At 37.6% G+C, this 27,932-nt stretch overlaps 1 protein-coding gene across 8 annotated transcripts; it reads right to left on the bottom strand.

Annotated features, from left to right (window-relative positions):
- Positions 1–875: 875 nt before the first annotated feature.
- On the bottom strand, positions 876–27,932 carry CEP78 (centrosomal protein 78). Of its 8 annotated transcripts, none has more exons than XM_063422863.1 (16): positions 27,815–27,932; positions 25,320–25,593; positions 24,939–25,114; positions 24,289–24,361; positions 23,672–23,775; positions 22,727–22,901; positions 20,865–20,978; positions 20,548–20,612; positions 17,739–17,847; positions 16,041–16,176; positions 15,078–15,123; positions 13,430–13,573; positions 8,687–8,764; positions 6,824–6,990; positions 4,942–5,095; positions 876–3,672 (listed from the first exon to the last, which is right to left on the bottom strand). In XM_063422863.1, the coding sequence occupies exons 1-16, from the start codon at positions 27,848–27,850 to the stop codon at positions 3,145–3,147; spliced, it is 2,379 nt and encodes a 792-aa protein (XP_063278933.1). In that variant the 5' UTR covers positions 27,851–27,932; the 3' UTR covers positions 876–3,144. The 8 variants fall into 8 exon arrangements, with proteins under 8 accessions (XP_063278933.1, XP_063278932.1, XP_063278938.1 ...); XM_063422862.1 differs by lacking the exon at positions 27,815–27,932 and adding an exon at positions 27,469–27,755; XM_063422868.1 differs by lacking the exon at positions 27,815–27,932 and adding an exon at positions 27,435–27,453.

Below are 27,932 nucleotides of genomic sequence, written 5' to 3'. Positions count from 1 at the left end.
TCAAATTCATCTGGCTACGACAACAGTATCCAAAGTAGTAAGGGGTAGTGGAAGCAGAAATAGTGTAGGTTGGGGAACCAGGTCAGGAAGCCTGCCTACTACTACAGAAAGGGCTTCAATATCCGACCAGGATCAGTCTTGAATCCTAATAGTGTAGCACAAACCACAATGGAAATTAAAACTTTGGAGTTAAAAATGAACTTCAAATGCTGGCACAAAAAGCTAGAACACAAAAATAGAAACGAGGCAAGCTGGAGCTGGTATCAGCTCGAGCACTGGTGTAAATACCAGGTATTGGAGCTTTCAGTTCACAGAAGCCTCATCCTGACCAGACGGGTAAAAAATAGCAGCTCCCACAAGATCAGAGGACAACTCTGCTGGAAACCTTGTCACCCAGAAGCTTTAGAAGATCCTCTTCATACTGCGCATTGATGGGAAGTATATAAAATTGGAAAGAAGATATTAAATTTTTGCTGTGGACAAGGGACCATTATGTTTTTGCAGATGGAAAGAATAAAGAGAAATAATATAGGTCACATTACAGTTTTGTTTGGATTGGATTGAGATTTCTTCTATTTTAGTATTTTGCTAGCAGGAATTATGATTTAATATTTTAATTACATCAAAAACCATGAATTCCATCATGGAATCATACCAATATTCATAGTCACCCAATATAAGCTTTCAAAACTGTGATTTCCAGGAATGCTTTTGACTTCTACCATTTGACAGAGAATTTGACCATTCAGGTGCCACAAATCAGTCCCTGCAGATGAATATGGATTTGCATAATTAACACAAAAGCAAAGAGCTGTATTTAATATGATGCATAAAAGGAAAAACAAGACAGATGAAAAGAAAAAGTTTAAATAAAGTTTCAGAGTTTCCAGTGAACTTTTATTAGGTTCTTTGTGACTTCATGTTATGCTGGACAGCAAAACCTTGATCAACTACTGCTGGAAACGAATCAGCTCACTCAAGGAGAGCACGTGTACACGAGTCTTCTGTCTGGTACCACAGCTGACAAACGGACGTCATTATTAAAAGACAAATAATGCTGACTACATAGCAACCTGGCAAGCATTTCAGGAGGCAGCTGGGATGTCTGGTCCAGCAAACTAGTGAGATGAGCAAATTTTGGTGAAACCTTACACTTAGGTGGTTCAAACAAGGGTTTGGGGCTATTTTGTTCTTCAGAGATCAAAGTTCTGAACTGTGAAGAGTAGGTCTTGGGGAGACTAAGTGAAAAGAAAAAATTGAGCTTTATGAGTAAACAGTAACATGTTCTCTATCAAAGAGTTGGCCTATTGATTTCAAGTTTTTATGTCAAACAAGAACACAGAAAATTATGTAAAACATTAACTAATAGCGAGAGAATGAAACCGTTTATATTCAGACTCAGGGTAGAAAATGGTTTCCTTATAATCAAAAAATATGTATTTTTACTTTTTATTTGAATACTTTACTGTTAAATATATATAAAAATATGTCTGTAAGTGTAGACAACTTCTTGTAAATGAGTTTTTAAATTGTTATTAAAAACCTTGAAATTTCTGATGTATTCATGATAGCCTTAAAAGAATACTTCTCCCCTAGTAGCTTCAATCCATTGTCTGCCAATTTCAGATCCAACTATATACAAAGTATGCACTACAGATTCTTACAGTAAGAGTGCAATACCATAGCACCAGTAACATGAAGAATTCTTCAGGTTTCTGATTTAAGAGGAAAAAAATGGCTAAGTATTAATCCACTGAAAAAAAGTATGGCTATCTAAATTGTGAACTGCCTGGTCAATTTTGCTTTAAAAGATTATTTTTGACGTAATTCATACTCTGAATGCAAATACTGAAAAGCAAGTATTTAACATGAAAGGTATTTAATATCACCTGCTTTTGAAATTCTTCTAAGTTCTTCATGGTATTTTTAGGGACAAGTAACAGACTCCTAACTCCTAACCTCACAGATAAAACACTTTTGAGTTTAGAATTTTATCCAGCATTCCTCTGGTGATTAGATTTAGAATTTTAGATTTAAAAAGGGAATAGGTAGCTTTTTACTGCTGAATATACAGATTGCATGTGATGGTTCACTCAAACCAAAATCACAACAAAGAAAGACTGAAGAATTAGACAAGCAGTTGGGAAAATATGCAAAAAATATCAGAGATTAATGTATTACCTTCTAATATTCTGAAGTGACAAAGTCTGTACAAAGAACATACATTCATTGTGCAATTACTTGTGCAATATTGCAATAGCTACGGTAATCTTGCACTATTTGCTCTGTAGGATTGACTTTGAGGATTCATGAGTTTTTTCATATTTGTCAAGCAACTGGAATCAGGAATTTCTACAGATCCTATGAGAAATCACATAGATCAGATCCAGAAATCACATAGTAGATGACTGAGTAAAAAATAGTTACAGGCTGTTTTTTTCCTCAGTTAAGCCTAATCATCCTGCCTAGTTCCTGTATGTAATAAGTATATTCTAGTCAAGAAGCTGCAAACCAGCCTGAGCACAAGGACATGAACACGATGCCACAGGTAAATCCCAGGGGTTTTAAAACAATGGCAATTCTCTTAGTTTTACATTCTCTAGGTCCTGAGAGCAATCTGAGTTAGATGATACATCCTCCAGAGGCCCCTTCCAACATGTGCTATTCTATGATCTGCAGTCATAGCACTAATGATGTTTGTATTTAAAGGTTTCTTATATGATGTGATGTTTCTGGACTCATTTTTACTCTGAAACTTGCACCGATTTTTGGAATGTCATACCCACACAGTTTAGCAGGAATTGCCCCAAAACCACTTCTGCACTCCCACTGAAATACAATGAAAATAAAGACTAGAAAAAAACCGGTATTCAAATTAACTTTCATTAGCTGAAAAATCCGTGATGATGAAATCCATTTGTCAAGAGCCCTGTGTGATGCACCATTTTAGGTGTATCACATGTTTTCAGAACTAAAAATCCAGTGACAAGGAATGCAAACACCAAAGAGGAATACTGAGCAGTATGAAATGATTTAGAAAGTCATAAAGTCTATAGAACTTTACCAAAACTTCTCTAATTATACTGAGACATCCAAAACCTATCTTGCAAGTGTAAAGAACAGTTCAAACATCTTAGAACTATTTCAAATGCTGGTAGCACTTTGTATACTTTCCTGTATTTCAGAGCCAGATCCTAGAGTATCAGTTCCAGAGCTAACATTTACTATCTGCAGCCTACTTCTGTCTCCTCTCACACCATTACTTGGAGTTGCTGCTCCATTTGCTACCGGGATGTATTTCTTAGAGGAATTATTTTTGCTTTTTTCACCAGAAATTCCACTGGATATTCTGCTATCATCATTTTTGATTTGTACACTGGAATCAGCAAATGAATGCAGACTAGTAGCCAACTGCCATGCTGAGTGATGTCCTTTTGCTTGTTCATTTTGTTTGACTCTCCTCTCAGATAATACTGGAGTACTACTTCGAGGCTTATCCTCTTTATTTTGGTTAATTGTTTGAGCTTCATTTTCCTTCCACGAACCTGGCTGATACTGCTGTCCAGGAGCCTGAAGTTCTCTTATTTCTCTAAGTGATGAAAATCCATTATTCGCAACCATCTGGGATTGAAACATGCCAGGATGAGGAAGTTGGATGTCCCCAGCTCTGTTCTGAAACAAAAGATTCCAATGAAGAAACTGAGGCAACTAGAGGAAAAAAAGCGCCGGTTTTGCAACTGCCATATATGCTGGCGTCTGCAGACCAAAATACAGTCTTTACCTAATACAGGTAAGACACAGAGGAAATATCAATTGCACGATCATTATCCCCTTTCAAAGCAGGTTTCTGAAGATTGCTAGGGTGATAATGACACAGAGTAGGCACATTACAGTTTCACAACTAACTTGAAATGTATACTACAGACATGTGTCAGTTACACAAGAGCAGCCAAAATTTAATCATGTCTATCATTCTGAAACACCTGCAATTCCTTATGTTTACTAGCAGTTCATAGAAATGTAGTCTCAACACTCTATAGCACAACACCTTCTGCTACAAGAATCCAAACTCATCACCAATACTAAGAGATAACAAGAGTCTTCAAACTGCCAAACTGGAAATTCTCCCCCACTGTTAAAATAATCCCCAAATTTTTAACATTACATTTAAGGAACTCATGTGTTCTTGAGGAAATTACAACAGTTAGAGGGGAAGACACTAGATATAAGAAACACACTGGAATGCAGCATGGTTCTTGGTACAACAGTTTTATTCAACTTGGACACAGCTGTAAGGCCACTAGTATCTAAATTTTTAACAGTTCTTAAAACAGCCCCTTAAAACAGGGGGTTTTTTATGTTACGGGAATTTTAATATCTTCTTTGAAAAATCCAGAAGGTTTACTATCACTTCACAGAGTAGAACCTAAAACCTTATGCAATATTTACAAATACTACAAAATTGTAATTACCTGAAACTCCTATCATGGCCACATTGAAATCTATCAGGGTTGTACATATACACTGCAATTACTTACAAGATAATTTATGATTTTCAGAAGGTATATTGTATAGCCTCTCATGTAAGACTAGGTTTCTTAAAAACACTATATTTCATTATAAAATGTTTCTAAAAAAATAGATCATGGTATTTTCCATTTTGAATGGATGCATACCACTATTGGAACTTCCTATTTCTGACTAGGAAACAACACAATTACCACCAAAGGTTAATACACTACAAAATATTGCAATTTGTGCTCCAAGTGATAAACACTTTAAAAGTTTACATTAACCACTGAATTATTATGGTCTGTATAAATGCAGCTACAGCAAAGGGTTGCAGTAACAACTGCATGAATCAGAGGGGAATTAACAGCTGAAAAGTACATTGAAGAGTATCAACTAGAATTGCCTCTAGCATTCCTTCTAAAGACTTACTTTGCTATTCTGGGTGTATTCCTGTCTTTCTTCTTCAAAAGACTTCTCCTTTAACACATTCACAGGCTTAGTGAGAGTAGAATTTATTTGTGACTGCCCCAAAATGCCAAAATCTGACTGGTCTATCCCAGCTAATACAGCAAGTTGTCCAAGCCTGTAAAATAAACGTTTAATAGAGTCACACAAACTATTCTTACTCTTTGAAAGACTGAACATTCAAAATCAAAAGTAGAATCTGTTTAAAACTTTGAACAGTTTTCTGTTATTTTATGTGAAGCTCAAAGTATCTTAACCAAGATGAGGACACGTTGCTGAAGTTATTTTCTTGTCTTTGCACAAATTAGCCTGCATATTCAAAACAAGTGTTACAAGGCTGAGAACGAAGCTCTCCTAGTTAGCACTGAACTCAGAGCAGCATACTGGCAATGAGATTCCATGTCAGGCAGAACAAAGATTAAAACTCTCACCATTCAAGCAGAAATTGGTGCGCATGTCCAAATAGGATGATCTCTAACATGTCAATGACAAGCCTCACAAACACAAATTATGTTGGGTCACCTGACAGCTTGGAAGTTGGCCAAACCAATCATGTGGATTTTAAGCCTCAGTAAAAAGTGAGATGCTGCAGTCATTAACTGACAGCACCACATATGATATATATATAAGCTTACTGAGAAGAGTATTCTTCATGACTGGGATTCTGTAACATTTAGAGCAGCTCCTTAATACTATGAACAGACATAGGGCCATATGAAGTTTTCTTCATGTAGTGAAAATGCATTTTTTCCCCTCCTGAGAAGTTTCAAACTCCTCTAGTAATGGCAACTCTACAAAATGATTATCACAAAATTAGAACACAGCCTCAGGGCTTTACAGTAAATTGGAATCATTGAATCATGGAATCATTAAGGTTGAAAAAGACCTCTTAAGATCATGAAGTCTTGTCATTAAAACTGCTACGTTGGTCACTAAACCATGTCCCCTAAGCACCATATCCAGGTGTTTTATGGACACTTCCATGGCAGCCTGCTCCAATGTCTGACCACACTTTCAGAGAAGTTTTTTCTAATATCCCATCCAAACCTCACCTGGCACAACTTGAGGCCATTGTCACTTAGGTCTTGAGTTATATCACTACAATTTGGAAGTGGGAGAGAGCAAATAAAATTTTCTGTGATCTTCTCTGAATCCATGGAGTAGACTACAACATATATTCATACGATTCCCTTCTTGTGGATGAGACTGCCATGCTTGGTCATACAAGCTTTACAATCAGGTTCAAGCTGAAATTCTTTGAAAAAGGTGAAGGATGAACCATCCTCTAACAAATTGCAGGTAGAGTGGTAATACAAACTTTAATCAACACTCTCTGAAATAACTCTGGTGGTGGTGGTAGTAGTACTAATAGTAACAATAAATACATTTGTATTTATTATCTTCTTTTTTTTTGTTTAAATATAAAGGCTGGAGATTCATCCATCTAGATTTCCATAACTCAGTTAGTGAATAGAGAGCACAAGACACAGGACACTTTCTGAAGGCAATTCAACTGCACTTTGGGCCTTTCGTATTGTGGGAATGCTAAAAGCTTAAGATTCACTAAAAAATTGGAAACATGCTTTAATAGAAGCTTTCTACTCTTTTGGAACAGGCTTCTTGAAAGCCTTTCTGAAAGGCAGATGCATGAACTCAGCTGAACAGTGCTTAGATCATGCTTTTGCCACTAGGAAAAGACTAAACAATAGGTACACCACTAATTTTCCTTTGCTCTCTGAGAGTATAGGTCTAGAAAACTGGTGGGGTAGCAGGCAGCATACTACATTGTGAGGACAATTTTGGAAAGATCTCAGGAAAAACAGCAAGACTTAAAGTGACAACCTACCCAGCATCTTTAAGAAGGTCTAAAAAAGCATGAAACTTTTGAAAAGAGTTCTCAATGCTGCCTAGAACACCTTCATCTTCCAAAATCATGTTGGTTACTGACTGTGCATGAAGAACCTCAGATAGGGAGATATTTAGACTCCTTAATCTTGCATTTTCAATTTCCAGCTATGTGGGGAAAAAAAAAAAAAAGAAATTTCTTTCATTTTCAGTTTAAAAGACCCCAAAATATCAAACCTCAGCTCTGTGTGTCTAAAAAGCAGCATCATGAAGAGGAATATCTGAAATAACTGACAGAACAAGATGCAGTTTACTGTACCACACATTTTCAAGGCACTGTGACATGAGCTCTGTGCGGGTCTGCTTATCCAAGCTGCAGTTCTATGCTAGCATAGATGTTCCTGCAGGCACTCAAAACCACTGGGTCAGCACTGCCTTCAGTACGTACAGGATGTTACAGAGCAAGTACCAGCAGCAAAATTTAGGTTTCATATCATTTTACTTTGCATGTATTATATGACATGTTAACATCAAAGAATTTATTATACTAGTAAAAAAACCTTAATGAACGCCAATGTCCTCCTTATATTTACCCCTTTGTATTGAAGGAATGCATACGACTGTGATCTCTCCCCTGCACTATGCATCCAGAAACTGAAAGTTTAAGATGATTCACTTTTTTTAACATCAACCATTAATCAAATCAATGATGAAACTGAAAATTGCCTGATAACTGCAGGATACATGTAGTTTTGCGTTTGAGGGAAGCATTAACTCACTCATTTAAGATTACAGCTGTGTAATCAAGTACTACCACAGATTTTCCATCTTACATGTTTTATGAGAGGATAAAAAATTTATAGATTGGGTAGTGCACTGTAGGTGATAAATAAGCAACAAAATATACAATTTTAGAGATTAATGCAACTTGTTTTATTCCATCTCCTGAGACAACGTGCTGAGTCCAATCAGACTACCCTTGATAGAGAAAGATTTCTTGTAGGGGGTGTTTAGCCCAAGGATCTGTTGTTTAGATTTAAGGATCTAAAGAACAGACACCCAGCAGAGCCCACTGGTGCACATCACATTACAGGAAGATGGGGATAGTCACACAAGAGGGCTACAATCTGTCTTTAAGAAGTGCAGAGTCCTTTGTGGATATCTGCTCCCTGTACTGTGGCCTATTACTTGCTGCTCATATTTCAAAGGATATCACCATTTTCACTCCCCTCCAAATAACATTTAAGGACCAAATCCATTTGTTTACACTATCTTACACTCACTATATTACAATAAATTCTGCTTACTCATGCCAAAGAATATTTTTAGCTCAGCAAGACCAGAGGGGAAACAGACCTCGAGATTTAATTGTGATAAATTGTTCAGTTTTGTCAAAGTTGAACTGCACTTAGCAACAACTGATATGCAGAAAACCATCCAATACAGTTATTGCCTGCAGAAACAAAACTTAAAAATCAAAGGTACAGAATAAGCCAAATTGAACAACAGTTGCAACACACAGCTTTTCAGCACAAGTCATGGTAAGTGAGTTGGAAGACAAAGAACTATCCATGTGTACATACTGCAAACAGATTGTAAGTGTTTCAGAAAATGAATAAAACACATTGAAAGAGTAGCTTGAGCTGGAGTTCAAGGCTCTGGAACAGAATTCGTAGAACAAACATTACTAAACACAATTTCGTCACTGCCCTTAAGACCAGTAAATGATCCACATGACTTTGAACTGAAACTCTGGAAGCTACCACATTAGTGGTCACTGATAATTACTCCTAATTAAGCAAGTGAATTCTCTGAGCAGTGCCTCCTTTAAAAGTAAAGATCATCAACAGTTAAGTATCCTTACCTCTAGTAATCGTTCTTCAGCCTTTATTCTAGCTTTCTGTTCTTCCTTTAGTTTTTCCATGCATTCTTCCAGCTCCAACTATCAAAACACAGATTAACTATCATGAAATTTATCTCAAAGTGTCAGTCTAACATGCAATAAAAAAAAACAACTCAACAACATAACAAGTAGCACAAGACATTCCAAACATGTCTTCTTCAAAAATACAAGACAGAAGTCTACCAATACATAACTCCAGGATGCAAAATATTAAGACAGAGAAGTAGAACTAAGTGTGATTCACTTAACAGATTTGTAAGATCACAACAGATCACATGAAATTACAGCCCAAGTTTCTTTGGCCTATGACACAACCATCAAGAATCTATGTTTTTCTCTACTTCCCCTCCATCTTTTCAAGCATCATTTTTAACTAAATATATCTACATCATCAAAATCTCAAATTGGGCTCTAATAAGAAATTCTTAGCATTCATATCTAGATTTTCCAACTACACTCTTTATCCAGGATTTTATTCCTTCTTACATCTGTAAGAATACAAAATTCTGAAGAACTGTACTGTCAGCAGTAAGAATACAAAATTCTGAAGTGTAAGAACTGTACTCTTTCTAATTGGGTTCACTTAGTTCTTCAGCAGAAAGTTTTTCACAATTCCAATTTTAGTGTTGCATTAGCAAGAATAAAAACAAACCCACAACACCTAATAAATACATTCTAGTCTTATTCATGGGATTCCTGAATTTGTATTTATTATTAGTTCCAAGTAGTAAATCTCCATTTCAGTAAAAGTAGTCAGGATTTGCAATACCACGTTTTCTTGCATCCAAGCAGAGCACTACCATCTTTTTTTACAGCACCTGAACTGGAAAAGCAAGCAAGAATCTTTGTTCTTGCACACCTTAACAATCTTCTGGTTTAAAAGGTGGAAACTGTTCAAATCAGCAAGCTATTCTATTTTTCAGAGATTAGACTACACGAATTAACAGTACACAAAACTCCCTTTCACTTTGTATACAGGCACATATATGTAAGAGGACACTGCTTTTTGTACACACCGTATGAAGCAGTTCTAAAGAGAATCAAAGATTCAAATAGTACTGAAACTGTTTACTAGCAAAGGCTTATTCAAGTGCATACTACTACTGCATTTCACATAAGCAATCAACTGAGACGACTGGCATGCAACAGAATGCATAGTAAAAATAAACCTTTTACAAATGCAAAGGTGTTATAAGTCACAAGGTACTTTTGCAATTGATTCCAAGACACAGGTTCTCGAATACTCTCTATATAAAGCCCTCCTAGTGACATCCACTCATAGTGATGATTACGGGTCTGTCACTAGTGAAACCCACTCCTAAAATCCCTATACTAGTATCAACCAAGCAAATGCTGCATGTAGAAAGCTAGTCGTATCTTTATTGTACTCATATTTGAGCATCGAAACAGATTTAGCGCTATCTAACCTGCAGAGCTAGCGTGAGAGGCAAACATATAAGGAGAACCATCCACAAATACCACAATCTTACTGCCATCTACCTTTGAACATGTGCAAGTAATGGGAACTATAAAACCTCTAACAGACAGAGAATCACAGTATAGAAAGCAGAAACGAAAATGTCTTGCTCTGACAATTTGACATGTAACCCGGAATCCCCAGGATTCCAGCTTTAAAGAGCAGTTACAGGTATCACAGATTTCTTAGTCTTAGTGCTATCATAGTCTTCTTAGAATTCATACCTTCCCATTTATAGTGCAGGTGCATAAATGTAGTTATTTGTATTTTGAAGTTTCTAGGATGTAGACTAGGAACTCTACTTTAGAAAGCATAGTTCTATAGCATTTTTATTTTAGATAATTTTGAAGATGAAGGCACTGACCTTTTTCTTCAAATTGCTGGTTTGTAATGTCAAAGGTCAATGACTTAGACAACAATCAAAGTATCATGATTTTTTAAACAGAAATGTAGATGTTTTGCAGTAATGTATAAACTTGATTTATCATTCTGTAGATGTACATTACAGTATTTCATGGTTATGGGCTGAGTTCATAACAAAATTCAACACTGCAATTGCATCTCCTCATAAGCCGTATCAAAGCCAGCATTTAAAGAAACTATTTTGTTACCATTATATTATGAGTATACGTACACTTTAATCTTTGATTTGCTTTTAATAAATTCACTAGTTGACACAATGCCCTAATCTCTTTGCAAAAAAAAAAGAAAAAATTAAACTATATCAGAGAATTATATGTACATCCAAGCTACAAGACAAAGCCGTCAAGTATTACAGCCCAGAAAGACAGCACTGATAGAATTTAAGATGAAACTGAATACCAAAAATACAGGTAGCCCCCAGAATTGCCATAAGCAGTATGTCTGCTCAACACTAGACAGAGGTATAAAACTAAAGTTTAAAAAATTAAATTATATTTTAAAAAATTTATTAGTATTTATTAATATATATCATTAATGAGCCATGTTATTCTACTTGACTGCATCATACTTAAAAAAAAAAAGAACAGTTACAATGCAATCTCTACTTCTTTGTAATTCACAAAGTAGTGAGATGCAGAAAGAATTGCCCTGTTATACTAGATTAAGGGTGAAGTTCACCTTTAAAATCCCTAGTTAAAATTTAAAAGTATGGCAGTTACCTCAACTACACACTTCATTAAAACCAACTGTGCCATTTGATTCCCTCTAGTGGGAGGAAAGAATATTTATCAGTCCTTATTTTTCATTTAAGCAGAAATTAGGTTTTCATTAGTCAAGGCTTTTTTTTTTTTTATGAAAACACAACCAGGTACTACTTGTTTCATTAAGTAATATGTTTAAAGCCCCTTTTTGAGCAGAAAGATGTAGAGTTCTCCAAGACTTGCATACTTAAGTGAAAGTCTGGTCATTCAGTCACAACAAGAGATGCTTGGAGAGCTTTTTTTTGACAAAGCAGCAATTTAAGGAACTCCCACCTCTTACTGTTTATTCCCACTCTGCATTCCCATCATAGCTCTAACACAACCGGTTGTCCCATTTACTGAAAGGCCTGCCACGACCAAATACACTGGAATACTTTTCAGTTGGATCAGATCATCAAAGCACCTCTCCTCGCAAGCTGCTGTGCAGTAACAGCTATTTAATGACAATCTTATGATCAGACAAACAGCAAAAAAGGCCAAGAGAAAAAGACTGAAGCAAGAAATGAAAAGGCACTAAATGACAGAGGGGAAACAGACAATTCAGTGGTGCCAAATTGATAGTTTGATTCTGACATAATGTCAAACCTGCTTTGTGTCAAGGTAACAGAAACAATGAGTGAGGCACAGAATCAGGTGCAGATTGCTTAAATGGTACTATCTGATAAGGAACCATGGCCTAAGAAAGTATTTCGGTTCTCAAATTCAGAAAGTCAGGAAAATCTGGACCTTTACAAGCACAGGAGAATCAAAATTTTGGGGTAGGTTGCCAAAATTTGTGGGTTTCCCTCCAAGGAAGTTGAAATTAATCATGAACTGTCTCTTCCTTACAGCTGCCCTGCATGTCGTAGTACAGCTAACACTGACATAATAGGTCAGTATCACAACCCTTCCCCAAAGCACAAAACACTGCCTGCTTGCTGTGTGTCCTGAACATAATATTCTTCCCTCTCCAAACACCAAGTACAAATACACCAAAAGCTTTCTGTGAGCACAGTAGTTCCTACATAGAGGTTTTTGGAGCGATTCCCATGACATGGAATTCTATGATTTCAGACATAGTGCTCTTGAAGCCACCACACAGCGCAATGTCAACACATTGCACACTAACAGTAAAAGCTGCTATAAAACTTTTAAGTTCCAACAACAAATGAAAACCTTGGAATGTTCCTGAACAAAAGTTACAAAGAGAAAAATGTCTAAAGAAAATGCATACGTCAGCTGAAAAGGCTGGTAGTTATTTATGCAGCATTTGTACAGTACCTTTGCTTTCCACAACCCTATTCCACTCTAAACATTCTCACTACTCATAAACTAAAGCAAGTTAAAACTTAACTTCACTCCTCTTACACAAAGACAGGTATACAGTCCAACATTTACACATACGAACAGCCAGTGTGGTGCTCTGACAATCCCAAACTGACTGTAGATCTTACTTACAGAGGTAATCATTGCTTTCTCGGAACAGAACTCAAATCTTAACACTTCAGAAAAAACTCAGTTATTCTGCCTGAGGGTGTTACTTTATAACAGTGCTAGATTACCACAGCAGCATTATTAAGCCACTGATACATACCTTTTTTCCACCCCTTTCTTTTATAAGAACATTCCCAGTCAAGACATTTGCAGAAATAGCCTGCTTCACTACTGCCAATTTTGTAAGTATCGAAGAAGTAGAAGGAATAATATAAAGCAAATGAAAAAAGATTACTAGGCTCAATTATAAAATGGAACTCTAACACTTTCAGCTATTTTTAAAATTATTTTTACACAACAGCCTTTACTATATTTTAGCTCTTAGAAATAACGCTCAATTACTTTTATAAAGGAAAAAACTTGAACAAAAATACTACAGGCAATAACTGATCAAAAGATCTGTGCACTCTGTTCTCTGGAACAGAGAAATTACACATATTGTAATTGTAGTAAGTTATTCTGAAATCGTGCTCCAAAACTGGTTATTTAATTACACTTTTCTAAATAAAACATGGTTTAATTGATATAAAATGCTTTTATGTAGTCTAAGGCACTAAACATGGTTCTTACCTCTAACTGCTGATATTGAGATACATCAGTCTTATCTGATGATTTTGCCAAATCAGGCTGCTGGACAACACCCTCTAAATCTTCTGTGTCTTCAGTTTCAGATGTAGAAGCACTTTCTAGTGTTACTTTCACAGGAACACCTGTCTAGTTACATCAGAGAAAAGAAAAACATGCCCACTCAAAGCATTACAATGTGTAGCAAAAATCAAAGATTAAATCATATCAAAAGCTTAATTTAAATACAGTTGTTTTCCAGAGTCCCTTACAATGTATATATATAGCCCAGCCACACAACTATGAAATAAATTCAAACTATGAAATAAACTTACATAAAACAATATTAAAAAAACAAGCCTATCTGTGTCTAGGTTGAGTATTTGTGGTGAGGATTTAGCAGTATAGTCAGCCCCTGCAAGGCACAGCCAAGGCTGCCACATACAGGACATAGCCAGTGCCAGCTGACCCCCTGCAAGGCAAAAAATGCCCGACAGGCACAAGAGGTGGAAACAGGAAAAGCAGAGAGAACATCCGGCTGGAAGCAGGAAGAAATGTCAAACAGAGGCGCCAATACTCTCATTCCAACCAGGGAAGATCCTTATCAGAGCGGAGGGATAGGTCAAAGGAGCTGCTGCCCACAGGCATCCTGTGCCAGCCCATGTTCTCCCAAAGGACTGCAGTCCATGGGAAGCTTACACCAGAGCAGAGGACAACTGGTGGCTTCTGCAGCCATTAGATCCTTCTGTGATGGAAATGAGGTGCAAAGGAGAACAAATAAAGACGGGATCTTTCTCCTCCTCCTGGTAGGTTTACTAGAGCAGCTTGATGCCTTGGGAAGGCTGACCTGAAACAGCCTGGACAGAGCTAGACAATAAAGTAGATACTTATGGAAAGGCCTTTAGGATACACCTTGGGCAGGACAAAAACCTGACCAGGGCTACACCCAAGGTGGACTTAAGAACAGTCACAAAAATGGGCCACCAGTCACAAGGCTTTACACTTTTATAATTTTTGGTCCATTTGCATGTTGGGGTTTAATTGTCAAATTACAGCTTCAGGTTGTGAGGTCTCATCCTTCTTGTCTTCTCTCATCAGTCCACTGTTGTTTATGCTTTTGGGCCTGAAAGTTGTCTTTGGTCTTCAGCAGGAAAAGGATTTGTTTTGTCTACCCACTCCAAGAAGAAAGCTTACTAGCACTTAATAGGAGGCTCAGAACCACACCCCTAGGCAGCACAGAATCTGCAAATATGAAAGCTAAAACTTAAGGCATCAAGCTCACCGATAGGTGCAAAAATAACTATATAATCCATATCCAAGGCAGAAAAGATGGTGCAGAAAGCCTTCAGGGAAAAATGCTGTTAGTTATCATCTATCGAGGGATTGTGCCTATTCTCCAACTCTGCTAGCTCCTAAGACTAGGAAACCAAAAGACACAGAGATAGAAATTGAAGTAAACTAAGTATCAAAGTTCATATATAAATATCAACCAAATGCTAATGTAAACTACTTTTTTTCTCTTCCATGAGTGAGAACCTTTACAAGTACGTTCCAATCTTAGCTTTCAGACAGTGAGATTCTGTTGAGAATACTTTCCGCTTTTTTCAGGCATCTACCCACTAGAAACAAAACCACTATGTGATAGAAACAGTACCTGAATCTTCACTGGCAATTCTCCAGCACAATCCACTGCCCCACCTCTGAAGTTAGGGGAAAAAAAAAAAACAAAACCATACTTTTGAGGAAAGTAAGTTTATAATGTTCCAAACACAAGATTCTAGGACAGACAAAGCAGTAAGAGTAACTAAACTTCATCAGACACTGCACTATATCCCTTTAAGCCTCATTACATTCTCATTTTGATCAGTACTCCCTACTTAATCATGTTTAGAGCAACACTACTGGATGCTAACATTAATATCTTCAATAGGCATCTTAGTTAAATACTATGAACTAAAGTCAACAGGAGAATTTGGCGTTCAGCATTTTGAAAAACAAGCTTAATAACCACCATTGCGATAGAGCACTAAGTAATTTTTTTGTTTAGTTATGTAGTTTCCATTTTGAGAGGTTAAGGTCTAGGGAATAGATTAAAAAAACAAAAACATACAAAAACTATCTCAAAAGACAGCTTCCATGTGTAAGTTTTTTTCAGTTTTATTTTAATTTACAGGTCTTAGATGATCACATTAATTATGCTGGCATTGGGTGAGGTGAAGCAGAAAAAAGAGGCAGGAAAATACCTAAGCACCTTGAACTGGATCTCAAACAAACTCATACTACAAGTTCAGAAAAGTAACTTGCCTCTTTAGGTATGATACATCTGATAAATCATTAATAACAAAAGAACAAGCAGACAAGGTAGGTTTATTTGTGGTGGAGTTTCTTGCTGCATATGGATACTCCCGAGGCTATCATATATTTTTGTGTATTTTAAATACTTACTAGAGAAGAATTTATGTAAAATCCTCAAAATTTATATAGACAAGAAAAAATTATGATGACATTCTGTGTGTACCCTTCAAATCATATTTTAAAAAGCTAACATTGCTCTCTACTGTATTTATCATGGAAGTTTTATCATTTAGTATTTTCCCTGGTACCATGAAAACCTCACCTGCATCTCTTTGCACGTTCTGCAGTCCGCCAGGGAAGGAAGCCTTTTGTGCCTGGTGGTAGCGGTTTTGGTGAGTAACTTTCTCTCACAGCAGTATTTTTTTTCCCAGGACTTACAGATTTTTTAGATGACATTCCTGGAGTGAAGAGCAAGATCAAAAGAAAAGAGAATTCATTACACTTCATTATTCACATACAAATTAATCACTTTGTTCATAAAATTTCCTATGTAATAACAAGGACTGTAGGAAATTCAGTCTAATTTTGCTTAAGTGTCCAAAAATTTGTGATTATAAACTGGTATATTTAACTGCTTTAGGCTGACGCAAGACAAGCTGGTTTTCAAAAAAGGAGGTAAGGCTTTGTAGCAGAAGAAGTTTATTCACATTATTAATTTTAGCTATCTAATTCCATCGTCTCACATCAGAATTTAGACCATCCATACAGACCGTACAGGCATCTCTGTGCTTCAAATTGCCCTCTAGTGGCTTTAGAGTGAGAAACATTATTTTGTTTATGGGCAAAATAGTTAAAAATAAAGCTAGTACTCATGCAGATCCCTTTTACAGGACACTGGCAATCTCTTCCCTTCACTAATAAGAAAAATCAGGGTTCACTGGTCTGGTCTTTTGTTATTGTTTAAATCATACAGCATCAAAGTAGACTCACCAAAGAAACCTAATGTGGATGATCACTCTACCTCACAATTCTCTGTAAGCCAGAAATTGGTAAGTCTAGAAAACTAATCACCCAATATTTCCTACAGTTAAACTAGTGAGAACTCAGGTTATTGTTTCTCAGAGATCAATAACGATTTTGTAATGGTATAGAAATGCATAACTTAATTAATAGGATTTAATATCTCAGTTCATTCTGAACATAATAAACAGCATATTTTTCACCTTGACTCCCTCCTTCTTTTAAAAACAACCCGAAAACACATAAAAATCCCACACATAACAAACAACCCCAAAACAGAAAAAAAATCAAATAAATACAACCCTCCACAATCACATTTTCCAGGCTTTTTTTTCTCCCACCCTGATCTCTACAGTTTATTGTATAATGACTTCTTTTGATTTATACTTACCTCTCTGCTTCCAGATAACTACAGTGAAGACAAGAGACAGTGAAATGTATTATAGTAAAATTTTTAGTAACTTAATGAAAAATGTTTAGTATTGCAGCTCCCAGTACTTAATTATAAACATTCAAGGTCTCTATGTTATTTTAAACATACTATTTAAAATAGGTTTACATGAAGTTAAAGAAAAATATCTTACAACATTTTGTACATCTGTTAAAAATGTTTGTTCTGGCAGAGGACAGCCTGCTACAGGAAGGTTACAACAGCAGGAGAACTAGACAACTTATCACTGCCAGGCTTTGCAGAAGTGAAAGCTTATGGAGACACCAAATAAATACATGCAATGCTTCCACACATTTTAAAGTCTGCATATCCTACCATTTTCCAGCCATATATCTAGCAGCACTAAAAACAAAAGCAAGTTTCCTACAAATACCAACAATGACAGAAGATGCATTATATAATTAAGAAGGGACTGATTTTTTTTGAGACAAGCCTCCTGTAAAACACTAACATTTAGACACATCACACATTTTTTAATTTAAGTTCTTAAGAATTAAGATACAATTTTCTAGACAAAATTCACTATAGCCAGAAAAAACCAAGAATTACCAATACGAATAGTAGCTTTTCCTTTCCGACCACTTCCTAGGACAATGGTTCTTTTCTTTGGCTTAGTTTTCAAAGCATCTTTGGAAGATGGAGACATCAGCCACTTAAACTGGATTTTTTTTTTTAAAGAAAAACAAATCAGTTTAGTAACTGACAGTTAAAGAGGTGCTTATTTAAAATTAGACGTAGCTTGTCAGATATAGAGAACACTGCTACTTAACAGAAAACTTTATACGCAGTAAAATCAAGAAAAAACAGAAGTCACACAAAGTCCAAATTCAAACACAGATGATTGTCTACATTACCAGAAAGTGTTCCCAAAACACTACTACAATACCCCATCCAATAGTATCCTTTCTCCTGTGCAAAAGAGTTCTCCTTCTATAGCAAAAAAAAAAAAAAAACAAAAACAAAAACAAAACAACCCAGCATCAATCCTATAAAGGGGCAACCCTGGCTTCTGCACTTCATTCTCAGAAAACTGGCTTGATAGGAATGACTTGCTCAGGCCAAAGTTCTCCAGAGTAATAAAAGCTTCTCTAACATGATTTTGTATTACTGACAAAGTCATTATTTTAAAAAAACATGAAGTTTAGTTTTACTTCCTGTAATGAAAATTCATCCTTACAAAGTAGAAGCCTGGAACTAAAATTAAGAGACAGTGATGATCAAAGGCCACAGCTGTACTTCAAACTTCATTTCCTTACAGCAACAGCTCTATTTGTAAAAGCTCCCCTTGCCCTGATAAAAAGTTTAATTACTCCTGGTAGATATTCTAAAATTATCCTGCACTTACGTTTCAGTGTGCACCACTAATACAGGGTCTAGTGCTGAAGCAGTCATTGAAGAAAACAGAGGCAACATTAACACAAAGCTTGTCTCACATAACCCTAAATCCCACGTAAGAGTACTAGGAACAGTATGCCAGAGCTATTCCCATCTAAAGATTCAGAATTATTAAAGTGCCATTAATGTACTCTAACTAACCAAGTTTAATCCAAATTTATCATTGCCAAGCAAAACCTTTTCTTTTCACTTTGGACTCAGTTAATCCTTGTATAAACTTTACTGTGTCTCCAGCTGGATCTAGTGCCTGCGCAAGCAAATTGATAATTTTAAACTAAAACACACCCAGAAAGAGTAAAATTAGATTGCAAGCTTCTAAGAGCAAAAGTCATTTTGATTTTGTTTTACTAGACACCTAAAAGGGCAGCTTTACTAGGTTAAACCTGAAGTTCATCTAGCCCATAACCTGGCTCAGCTGGATGCCTACCACTGTTGTTGTACAACATCTAAGCATCTATGAAGACAGTAAAATACAAAAACAGTGTTTTGAAAGCATCCTGTTTTGTAGACACATTCAATGGATTTTTCCCTTAAGCTATTCAGCTTCTTAGAAACTACACAAACTTTCGCCACCTATTACACTTGGTCATATCCATCATTACAGTTCACTATACTGCTACACAGTGCTGCTCAAATATATTGCTTTTGCTTTAACACAGGAACCAATTAGCAGTAGGCAATTCTTCTTGCGAATCTACAAAAACAGCCCAGAAGGGAATCAACTACATGCTACTGATAAATAACCAACCACTTTTCACACAAAGTAGGATGGAAGGAAAGACAACTGTGACTGGCAGAAGAAGCAAAGCTACTTAGCAAGCCGGTGGTCAGTATTTCTCCATTCATGTTGTTAATGAAGTATGAAGAATTACTAGCACTGCCAATAAAACTTAAGACACCACATTAACTGTTTGAATATAAAACTAATGTCAAGTGATCTTTCAGTATATGGGAGATTTCCCAGAGTCGCTTCTTTCCATGGTTTGACTTTCCAATTTCCTTTAGCATTTCCAGGCACATATTATTTTCATGTGCTCTTGTGACATTTTGCAAATTTTGATTGCATCTGCCAAGCAGAAAGAGTACTTCTTCACAACCAAGCTCAACTTCTCAAAAAAGGTCTTCTAAAGATGGAAGTGAGGAACTGTATTAACCCTCCAGAAATTCTATACATAAATTTTCAGTTAATTAGACAGTCCCTACACATCCACAGCTCTTCTTTATTCCATCTTTTCAAATACCAAAAGAGCATTAAATTCCAACTCAGGAACTAGGATTGCTGGGACTCCTTTGAGAACTGAACAGATTTCCGTACATTTCAACAGTATATCTAATCATATATGGTCTAGATATTCAATTTATACACTTTTCTGTGAACTCTGTGTGGACTGTTAGACAAAGATGAAAGGGAGTCCTGTATTTCAACTGGACTCTGTTTTCATAGATGGTTTGCACTGAAAGGGACAGTCTTGAGCAACTTCAAAAATTTTTTTGTTACGGAAGTTAGAGACAAAAAAGTTTTAAAATAAATTAAATGCTAAATTTTAAACTGTGGTTTCCTTTACTTTTAACTAGAAGTTATTATGACTATGTTGACAAGGACACATGTAGTAGAAAGCTCTACAGCTGTCCTGGAGCAGTATTTAGTTAATATTCTATGGTAGTGCTGAAATACACACACATTTCCATTTTTCTTTCCATTAAATGTATATCCAGGTTTTATTACATGTGACAGCTTTAATTCTGTAAGAAATCATACAGAAAGCCCAATACAGTAACATGCTCATCATAGTGGTTTTAGGTTTTCCCTTAGTGTTTTTTATTTGTACCGAGTCAAACTTCTATTTAGAACTAGAATAGCTGTTTTAGATTTATTTCGAAAGAAGTCATCCTTTTAAAAAAATAAATGCAACAGAAGCTACAAAGCAAACCCCAAACTAATTCCAAAATGTGTAAAACATACCTCTGAATCATCACTGTTACCATTCTTAAGAACTCTTTCAATAATATTTTTCATCAGAACATGATCTAGAATGAATTAAAAGAATTCTTGTTAAGAATTTTCTATAAGAGACAACTCTTTACGTGAACAAACAGATCATTGAATAATAAGTCCATATTACCTATCCTGCCTGTTTTCTTATTTTAAAAATGTTTATTAAATTCCTGTGGCATATTAATTTTTTCTTAAAAGCAGTTTACCTTTCTCCATATAGTTACTAAAGAAGAAAACAAACAAACAACTACACAAAGAGGATAAGTGCAGACACAGATACATACCAATTAATGGATTTTTTCTTATGTCAAGTACCACTAATGTTGTATTTGTTTGAAGAGCATCTAATAACGACCTTGCTCCCTCATTGGATATTCCACACTGCTGCAAATCAAGTGCTAAAATTTTAAGAGGGCAAGAAAAAGTATCAGTGGAGGTAGTACTGCATTTAGTTATTAATTTAATAGTTGATATCTAAAGAAATTAATCCTGTCGAAAATTCTTTCCATTTCATAGAACATGAAGCATGAGACATTAGGACATGATGGTAACAGTCGTGTAAAAACAGGAGTATGGCTTTCAAAGAAAACAAGTAGAACTTTTCAACATTAAGAAATTACTGTTAACATCTGCAGAGGATGTAATATGAATCACTCTACAACCACTGTGGGCAATCTGCGCCAATGTTCAGTCATCCTCAAAAGTAAGAGGGTTTCATTATGTTGAAGAAAAACCTCCAGTGTTTCCATCTGTACCCATTCCATCTTGCCTTGTCACCAGGCATCATTGGAAAGAGACTGTTTCCAACTGCTTTATATCCTCCCTTCAGCTATTTGTACACCTTGATCTCACTCTGAGCCTTCTCTTCTCCAAACCAAAGAGCTCCAGCTTCCTCAGCCTTCTCTGATATCAGAGCTTTAGTCCCTTCCATCTTAGTGGCACTTCACTGAACTCTCTCTGGTGGCTCCAGTTCTCTTCTGTATCACAGATTCCATGGCCTTACTTCTGCTGAGTAAAGAGGAAGAATCACTTCTCTCAACCTGCTAACAAAGTCTCTGCCTAGTGCTACCCAAACACCACTGGCCCTCTTTGCTACAGAGGCACTTCACTGCTTCATGGACAGCTTGCTGTCCGCCAGGATCTGCAGCACCCCTTCTGCAAAGCTGCTTTCCAGCCACACAGCCCCAGCATGTTCTAGTGCACAGGATTATTCTTGCCCAAGTGTAGGCCTTTGCACCTCCTTTTCTTGAACTCCATGAAGTTCGCATCAGCTCATTTCTCCAGCCTGCTGAGGTCCCTCTGGATGGCAGCACATCCTTGCCTTTCCAGGGATCTAAGTAAGACTGACTGGTTTGTGATTTCCTGGGTCCTTCTTCCCAGACTTCTTGAAAATAGGCATGACATTAGCCATTGTTCTCCAGTCCTCATGCACCGCCTCCCAACTACCATGATCTTACAAAGGTTACTGAGAGTGGCCTCAAAATTACATCAGCCAGCTCCCTCAGCACTTGTGAAAGCATCCCATTAGGGCCTATGGACTGCTGTTTGTCCAGTTTGTTTAAGTATTGTCTAATCTGATCCTCTTCCGTCAGTATGGATGTTATCTGTAGACCTGCCTCAAACTATAAAACAAAACTTTAAAACAGGTATTTTATTCCACATACAAAATACTATGATTTACACCAGCACCATTAGTAATTTTGTTTAATTACTAGATATAGTAATATATACACTGTAGAACAAATTCATTTTCAAAAAATACTGAAGGACAATACTAGATAACACAACAGTATTCAGTTACTTCAAAAGAGGAAGAGAGATTTCTTTGGAAAAAAGAGAGCTCTTCTCAAGCTACTCAGTGAGTTGCTCTTCTGGCTGGCACTACTGTATTTTAAGAGATGCAGTAGTGAGACACAGAGAGAGTAGAAAAGATAGTAGTAGAGATACAGAGACACAAAGATCTTGCAGAAATCCTTACAGCAACCAGTAATAACCAGACATGAAGCATATGGAGAATTTGATAGTGTAGGCAAAGTTCTATTTTACATGGAATATCTCAGTATCTATACATCAATACATCTACAGTTACTACATAAGGAAACTCCTGAATTACTCTGCTGTTCATTAGTAAAAGACTTTGTAATACCTTTAAGCCAAAGGTCCTCTCCTAGACAGTCTGCAAAGGCACTTGCTCCTCTATCTCCAACAAGCATGTTGCAATTCAAAGTAATCCTCCTCAAACCTGTCATATATTCAAGGTCAGGTCTCCTGTAACGTAGGCTTTTAGCCCAAGCTTCACCATGTCTTCTCATTGCCTGGTACTTTGCAAACAAAGAGGCTGTTACCAAATGCAATGGCAAAGCCATAATTGATGACGTGATCACAAGTTACCATTTTTGGTAAACCACATTCAGTGGCTTGAATACTGGTATAACAAATATATGCTGGTATAAGTACACCATTCCTGAGTTCAAGAGAATTAACTAATTTCTAAACCTTACCAGTAATTCATATTTGTTATGACTCCCCAGTTTGCAATGCAAATTATTAAACTTGGCCACAAAGTACTTTATTGACTTCTTTTGACCTTCAATTTTCAAGGTACATTGAATAGGAAATAAATATATACTCTGAAATTTTGTTCTTTCATGGAAATCACAACATTAATTAAAACATAGTACTAGGCAGAAGCCTATTGATCAATTTATCAGTAGCTTCTAAACTGTAAATTTGATTATTTTTACCCAATGCTTAAGAATGTATGAGACATTTTTTCAAAATTACTGACAATGAAAGAAGTACCCCCAAAACAGGTTCCAGACATTTACAGGCCTAGTCCTCATTTAAAGAAAATACTTTATTACTTATGTTTTTTTCCTCAGAAATAGCGAATTTAAATCCCATACTAGTAAACCAAGGTACTTTTGTCATACAAAGGCACAGCTCTCCTAAGAATGCACACTTGATTCTGGTATTCAAACAAGCTCCTCATGAAATGTCTTAATGGATTTTGGTCTTTAAAGCAAAAGTAAAAAATTAAATTTATTAAGTTCTTACAAATACTCCATTCAGAGAAAGTTGACTGAATTACCTTTACTACATTTGCTATATGTTCTGCCCCTCGCCATGTAAGGCTACATGCCGTGAAGTTTACAAATCTGATAGTAGCTGTATTCTTTATACTCTGACAGATTGCTGCAGAAAACAAAAGCATGCATGTTATCTACACACAGCATTACCATATTATCAGAACACACTTTTTCAGTGGCCTAGCAGGAGGTAGCTTAAACAGCCAAAAGCTTTAACAAAGAACTAGCACTGAAATATAGAATATATTTTAAATACACTTAATGTGTTCTAAATTTATACATTTCTAGCATCGAAGTTCAGCAAAGAATATCTGAACAAGATAGAACATATTTGAGTTTACTTATAGAAACATAAGCAAATCAGGAAAGTGTAAATAAACATGAATGCTGTTTTAAATAAAAGTATAAACATCACTATAAAGTATATAGCATTTACTAGTCTGAAGTGAAGAAATTCAAGTCTTTAAATGCAACTCAGTTATACAGAATAAAATGATGATTGTTCTTTTAATCACCACAGACAAATTTAAAACAGGAATGGAAATACTGAAAAATTTGCTTACCTATTTGGAAACTTAAAAAGAGAAAAGTATATTTACAGTTTTCATTCTCAACTTACTTTCCAAACCTCCATCTCCAATTGGACAGTGGGCTAAAGAGATACTCTCCAGAGATGAAGCTGTGGCCAAGCCCTTAAGAATACAAAGAAAGAAAAAAGAAAAAAAAAAAGACCAAGTCATCCAAACTGCTTCAACTCTGTTACTTACACGAAACTCTAGGGGATTCAGACAAAGGTCAAAACAAGCAAACCTTCAAGTTTAGTTTATGCAGATTCATTTCTTTAACACAGAGGAAGCTTGCCTGTGGGCAACCAGCAGCAACCTCCCTTCCTAGGAGTCACTCACGAGCAAACTGGTGCTTTTCAATAACACATCTGAAGACCAGTTTTTATCTCTTTGGTGTCCCACAACTTCCCCTCTATCACATACATGCACAGCGGTTTCAGTCATAAGCATATGTCATACACCTCAAGCACATAGCAGAAATGCTGCTAAGATCTTTCTAGTAAGCCTTGTGGTTCTGAGACATTCAGTTTAGAACCAGGTTATCCTAAATGTCTCAGCAGAATCATTGTATATGTATATGTAAAGACTACACAAATATCTTGGATGAGAAATATCCTTGTCTACAACAAACACAAAGATTAGTTGCTACTATTCTTTGTTCTGGGCACATTTTCTATTTATTTGTATACTATTATTTTCTCACCTTTGTTAAAAGTGCTAGGTCTCCTTCCTTCAGAAGCAAACCCTGCAGTTCTAAATTTTTTAGTACATCTGATATACTGAGACAGCCTTTCACAGCTTTGCATAGTTGGCCAGTCAAGTCTTTTGACAGGATTGCTGGAGTTCTCCTTCTAAAGGAAGTTTTGTATCTTTCAACACCTAGTAAAAAACAAAAACTACACATCAGTAAAATACAGCCCCTACTGGCTTAAAAGCAATTATAACTTCCTTTTTCTGTGTCTTTCCTAAATTAAAATAATTCCTTAAACATAACAATTCCTCTCCCCATGTATTCAATCACACAGAAGTTTTATGCAACAAATACTAACACGCATACACCAACATACTTATCTTTTATACAGACCTGAATCTTCAAGACCAAGTTGATGTAAACTTCTTATTCCAATAGAAGTCAGGGTCTTATTATGCCTGAGAGCATTCAGAAGCGGTGCCCAGTCAGTAGCTCTGATGTGATCTACAATTAGATCAATAGTATCACGCCTCCTGTTAGCCTTCACAGCTTTCAGTGGGAGAGAGCCTTGCAGTTCACAAAGATGTTCATAATGTGAGTAGAAATCCAGCATGCACTGTCTTCTTAATTTGACTGACTCAATCATCTTTATGTGATAAATTTCTCTCTAAAATAAGAAAGGAGAAAAAAGATACAAACTTTTTTCAATATGTAACTATCTTGCATCACAGTGCCAATTCAACATACATACCCAAAACATGCAAATGTTCCTGGATATTATATAGAATTTACACATCTTTAATGGGTAGCTAAAAACCTTATGTCTTATGATGTTCACTACCTGTGCCAGCTGAATGAGTAAAGGCCTGGGGAAAAATACCCAAATACCAAAAAACAACTAATCTGCATTTTATCCTCCCCACAATAACAGGTATACCAAGAACACAAAAGCCCTGATCTTTAAGCACTAACTGTTGCAGAATCTTGTTTTCTTCTTAAGATTTAACTTTGTAGCATCAAGATCTGCCCACAAGCCTTGGACACTCCCTGACCCACCATCAAGTGAAACATGCAGAACTAGTTGTGAGCTTCTCTGCTGCTTCAGTTAAAAGTCTAAATCCTCATCATACACAATACAATTTGATTCCCTAAATATTTTTGCTACTGCATACCAGATATACATATCCCAGTAAAATTTAGTAAGCCGTTTTCAAGCATAAGGTTTTGTTATACTTTAGTACCCACATAGAAAAACACTACTAACTTCCAAGCATAATCTCTAAATACTGCTATGACATAGCTATTAAGGGTTAAGTAATTCTGCAGTCTCAACAGGGACATTTATCAGTATATTTAGAAGACACCTTTATTTATTTAATTATTTAATTATTTAATTATTTATTCTCAAGACGGCATTAGGTATGCCACAGACCCACGGAAAGTAGCGATACCGTCTTAGACTATCTTGACTGGCTCTGAGAATGTATGCAGACGATAATTATTTACTCAAAACGGATTCAAGAAGACATCACACTAGCTGGCAACAAATCACAAGAAATATCCAGCACACAGTAAAATTGAAAAATCCAAGTCCATGCCAGGAGTTTTCAGGAAGCTATGAGTTTGTAGCGATTCAAAAAACCACTCGGCTCAATGTATAGGGTGGGCAAACAGATGGCACCCAGGAGCACTGCCGGCAGCAGCCACGGCCACATGCCGACCTGCGGGCCCACGAGGAGGCCGAGCCCCGCTCACTCGGGGTGGGCGCGCCTTGCGAAGCGCGGCCCGGGAATCTGCCGGGGACAAGCACCCTTCGCTGGACCTGCTGCACAACTGTGTTTAGGGTGTAACACAGCACCCAGCTGCAGACAGCTCCGGTAAGCATCAGGGTAAAAATAGCGGGCCTCTTATGCTGCACTCACTCATGACCGACACCGACTCAGGGAATCACTTCAGATCGCCCACCAGTGGGCAGGCATCAGCAGGGGGCTGCGCTGTCCGCCACCACTCCGCGGGCTCGCGAGAGGCAGCCGGGAGCGGGCATCAGGCGGTCGCTCCTCACCCGCAGCTGCTCTCCCGCCCCCGGCCCCGACGGCCCCACCTTCCCGGAACCGACTACGGCAAGCTCCGCGGGCCCCCCGCTTCCCCTCCGCGCCGCGGGCCCGCCGTTACCGCTGCTAGGCGCCGCTAACCGGCGCTGCCCAGCCTTACCCGCTGTTACCCGCCGCCACCCGCATTGCCCAGCGCTGCGTTACCGCTGTTACCCGCCGTCACCCCGCATTGCCCAGCGCTGCGTTACCGCTGTTACCCGCTGTTACCCGCTGTTACCCGCTGTTACCCGCCGTCACCCCGCATTGCCCAGCGCTGCGTTACCGCTGTTACCCGCCGCCACCCGCACTGCCCAGCGCTGCGTTACCGCTGTTACCCGCTGTTACCCGCCGTTACCCGCCGCCACCCGCACTGCCCAGCGCTGCGTTACCGCTGTTACCCGCTGTTACCCGCCGTTACCCGCCGCCACCCGCACTGCCCAGCGCTGCGTTACCGCTGTTACCGCCGCTCCCGCTCCCCGCGCCTGGGCCCTGCGGCGCTGGCGCGGCCGCCGCGTGGCGCGCGAGGCTGGCCCCCGATTGGCCGCCGCCCCGCCGCCGTCCCGCGCGCGTCCAAAATGGCCGCTCCCGGCCATCGCGACAGCGGGGGTGTCACATAGCAACAGCACCGCTGCAGAGAACTACCGCTTCCCTTTCCTGAAGGAAATCAAACAAACAAGGAAAAAAGGCAAAAAAAAAACCCCACCCCCGAGCACACGTACAAAAAACCAAACAAATGAACAAACAAAATACACACCCTCCCTAAAAAGAAAAAAAAAACCCAAACCCCATAGAACAAACCAAAAGCCAACAGTGCAGTTCCCTAAGGAGCTCCATAGGTAGAGAAACGTTTTGATACACAGCAGTAGCCACAGCCAGGTGGCCTGAGCTGTCCAAAAGAGTAACGAACTCATATTTC

The sequence above is a fragment of the Prinia subflava genome, chromosome Z, assembly GCF_021018805.1.
Source record: "Prinia subflava isolate CZ2003 ecotype Zambia chromosome Z, Cam_Psub_1.2, whole genome shotgun sequence".
Taxonomy (NCBI): domain Eukaryota; kingdom Metazoa; phylum Chordata; class Aves; order Passeriformes; family Cisticolidae; genus Prinia; species Prinia subflava.
Note: the sequence above shows the minus strand (reverse complement) of the source record. Positions and strands in the feature narration are given on the sequence as shown.

Bases quoted from the DNA above. Each gene is read 5' to 3' on its own strand.
- CEP78 (XM_063422862.1), bottom strand. From the start codon at position 27,609: ATGGCCGGGAGCGGCCATTTTGGACGCGCGCGGGACGGCGGCGGGGCG. The intron at 25,115-25,319 runs GTCTGTATAAAA...GTTTTTTACTAG, and splicing joins ACTTGGTCTTGAAGATTCAG to GTGTTGAAAGATACAAAACT. The intron at 16,177-17,738 runs GTAATTCTTGGT...TCTTCACTCCAG, and splicing joins AAAAGCTACTATTCGTATTG to GAATGTCATCTAAAAAATCT.